Source organism: Passer montanus, unplaced genomic scaffold (genome assembly GCF_014805655.1).
Source record: "Passer montanus isolate IOZ18808 unplaced genomic scaffold, ASM1480565v1 scaffold378, whole genome shotgun sequence".
NCBI lineage: Eukaryota > Metazoa > Chordata > Aves > Passeriformes > Passeridae > Passer > Passer montanus.
In genome coordinates, this window is record NW_024368574.1 from 17,909 (window position 1) to 20,289 (window position 2,381).

General features: G+C 70.2%; 1 protein-coding gene across 1 annotated transcript in view; it reads left to right on the top strand.

Moving 5' to 3' along the window:
• Window positions 1-2,381, top strand: part of CACNA1A (calcium voltage-gated channel subunit alpha1 A) — a 33,805-nt gene that overhangs the window by 11,762 nt on the left and 19,662 nt on the right. Inside the window, 3 exon segments of the mRNA XM_039717236.1 lie at window positions 918-1,202; window positions 1,710-1,944; window positions 2,152-2,264. Coding sequence (XP_039573170.1) covers window positions 918-1,202; window positions 1,710-1,944; window positions 2,152-2,264 — 633 coding nt within the window.

Below are 2,381 nucleotides of genomic sequence, written 5' to 3' on the forward strand. Positions count from 1 at the left end.
TAAAAGCGGGCGGAGGGGCCAAAGACCGCGGGGGGGGGGGGGCTTGTGACAGCTGTGACAAGGTGGCCACGGGCTGGTGGCCGTGTGACACGGGGGACACAGGACACTGGGGGGGTCCTGGTGGCCATGTGACAATGATTTGGGGGCTCCTGGTGGCCACGGGCTGGTGGCCGTGTGACAGGGACACGGGGGGGGGTCCTGGTGGCCGTGTGACAAAGATTTGGTGCTCGTGCTGGCCAGGGGCTCGTGGTGGCCATGGGCTGGTGGCCGTGTGACAGCGACACGGGGGCTCGTGGTGGCCAGGGGCTCACAGCTTTGTGACAGAGATTTGGGGTTCCTGGTGGCCACAGGCTGGTGGCCATGTGACAAGGACACAGGGGCTTGTGACGAGGTGGCCACGGGCTCATGGTGGCCCACGGTGGCCATGGTGGCTCTTGGACTCGGTGTCTCGGTGGTCCCTGGCCACTCTGGGATGTGTCAGTGTCCCTGGCAACTCTCAGTAGCCACAGTGCCCTGTTTGGTGGCCACTCTGGGATGTTTTGGGGTCCCTGTCCCCTCGGTGGCCGCGGTGGCCCATTGGGGGGTCCCGGTGGCCACCGAGCCGCTGTCCCCGCAGCATCCTGGCCTCGGTGGGCTCCCAGTTCGACCTGCGGACGCTGCGGGCTGTGCGTGTGCTCCGGCCCCTCAAGCTGGTCTCGGGGATCCCAAGTGAGTCTGGGGGCGTTTGGGGGGTCCCCTGGGGGGTTCTTGGGGGGCTCGTGGGTGGTCAGTGGCTGCCAAATGCCCCAAATGTCATACAGACCCTCAAAAACCCCCTCAGAACCCCCAAAAACCACCCCAAATCCCCCTAAACCACCCTCAAACATCCCAAAACCCCCCCAAATCCCCTCCAAGACCCCAAAACCCCCCCTCCCCAGACGAGATCAAGGTGGAGGTCCCGTGCGGGACGGACGAGCCGGCGCGGATCTGCCCCAACGGCACCAAGTGCAAGAAGTACTGGGAGGGGCCCAACTACGGCATCACGCAGTTCGACAACATCCTCTTCGCCGTGCTCACCGTCTTCCAGTGCATCACCATGGAAGGCTGGACCGACCTCCTCTACTATGTGAGCGGGGCCGGCTGCCCGCCCGGTGCCGCCCGGTGCCGCCCGGTGCTGCCCCGGTGCCGCCCGGTGCCGCCCGGTGCTCCCCCGGTGTTGTCCGGTGCTGCCCAGTTCCCCCCCGGTGCTGCTCGGCGCTGCCCGCCCGGTGCTCCCCCGGTGCCCCTCCGGTGCTGCCCGGTGCTGCCCAGTTCCCCCCCGGTGCTGCTCGGTGTTGTCCAGTGTTGTCCGGTGCCGCCCGGTGCCCCTCGGTGCCCGCCCGGTGCTCCCCGGTGCCCCTCCGGTGCTGCCCGGTGCTGCCCAGTTCCCCCCCGGTGCTGCTCGGTGTTGTCCAGTGTTGTCCGGTGCCGCCCGGTGCCCCTCGGTGCCCGCCCGGTGCTCCCCGGTGCCCCTCCGGTGCTGCCCGCTGCCCGCCCAGTGCCGCCCAGTGTCGTCCAGTACCGCCCGGTGTTGTCCGGTGCCCCCCGGTGCTCCCCCGGTGCCCCCCGGTGCCCCCTCGGTGCCCCCCGGTCCCCTCCTTTCTCCCCGAGTCCCCCCCAGCTCAGGAAACACGGGGGGAGGTTAAGGGGTCACGGAGGGGGGGTTCACACCCCGGACCCCCCCTCCCCAGACGAGATCAAGGTGGAGGTCCCGTGCGGGACGGACGAGCCGGCGCGGATCTGCCCCAACGGCACCAAGTGCAAGAAGTACTGGGAGGGGCCCAACTACGGCATCACGCAGTTCGACAACATCCTCTTCGCCGTGCTCACCGTCTTCCAGTGCATCACCATGGAAGGCTGGACCGACCTCCTCTACTATGTGAGCGGGGCCCGCTGCCCGCCCGGTGCTCCCCCGGTGCCCCTCCGGTGCTGCCCGGTGCTGCCCAGTTCCCCCCCGGTGCTGCTCGGTGTTGTCCAGTGTTGTCCGGTGCCGCCCGGTGCTCCTCCGGTGCCGCCCGGTGCTGCCCAGTTCCCCCCCGGTGCTGCTCGGTGTTGTCCAGTGTTGTCCGGTGCCGCCCGGTGCTCCTCCGGTGCCGCCCGGTGCCCCCCCGGTGTTGTCCGGTGGCCCTCCAGTGCTCCCCGGTGCTCCCCCGGTACTGTCCGGTGCTCCCCGGTGCCCCCCCGGTGCTCCCCGGTGCCCCTCCGGTGCTGCCCGCTGCCCGCCCAGTGCCGCCCAGTGTCGTCCAGTACCGCCCGGTGTTGTCCGGTGCCCCCCGGTGCTCCCCCGGTGCCCCCCGGTGCCCCCTCGGTGCCCCCCGGTCCCCTCCTTTCTCCCCGAGTCCCCCCCAGCTCAGGAAATCCCC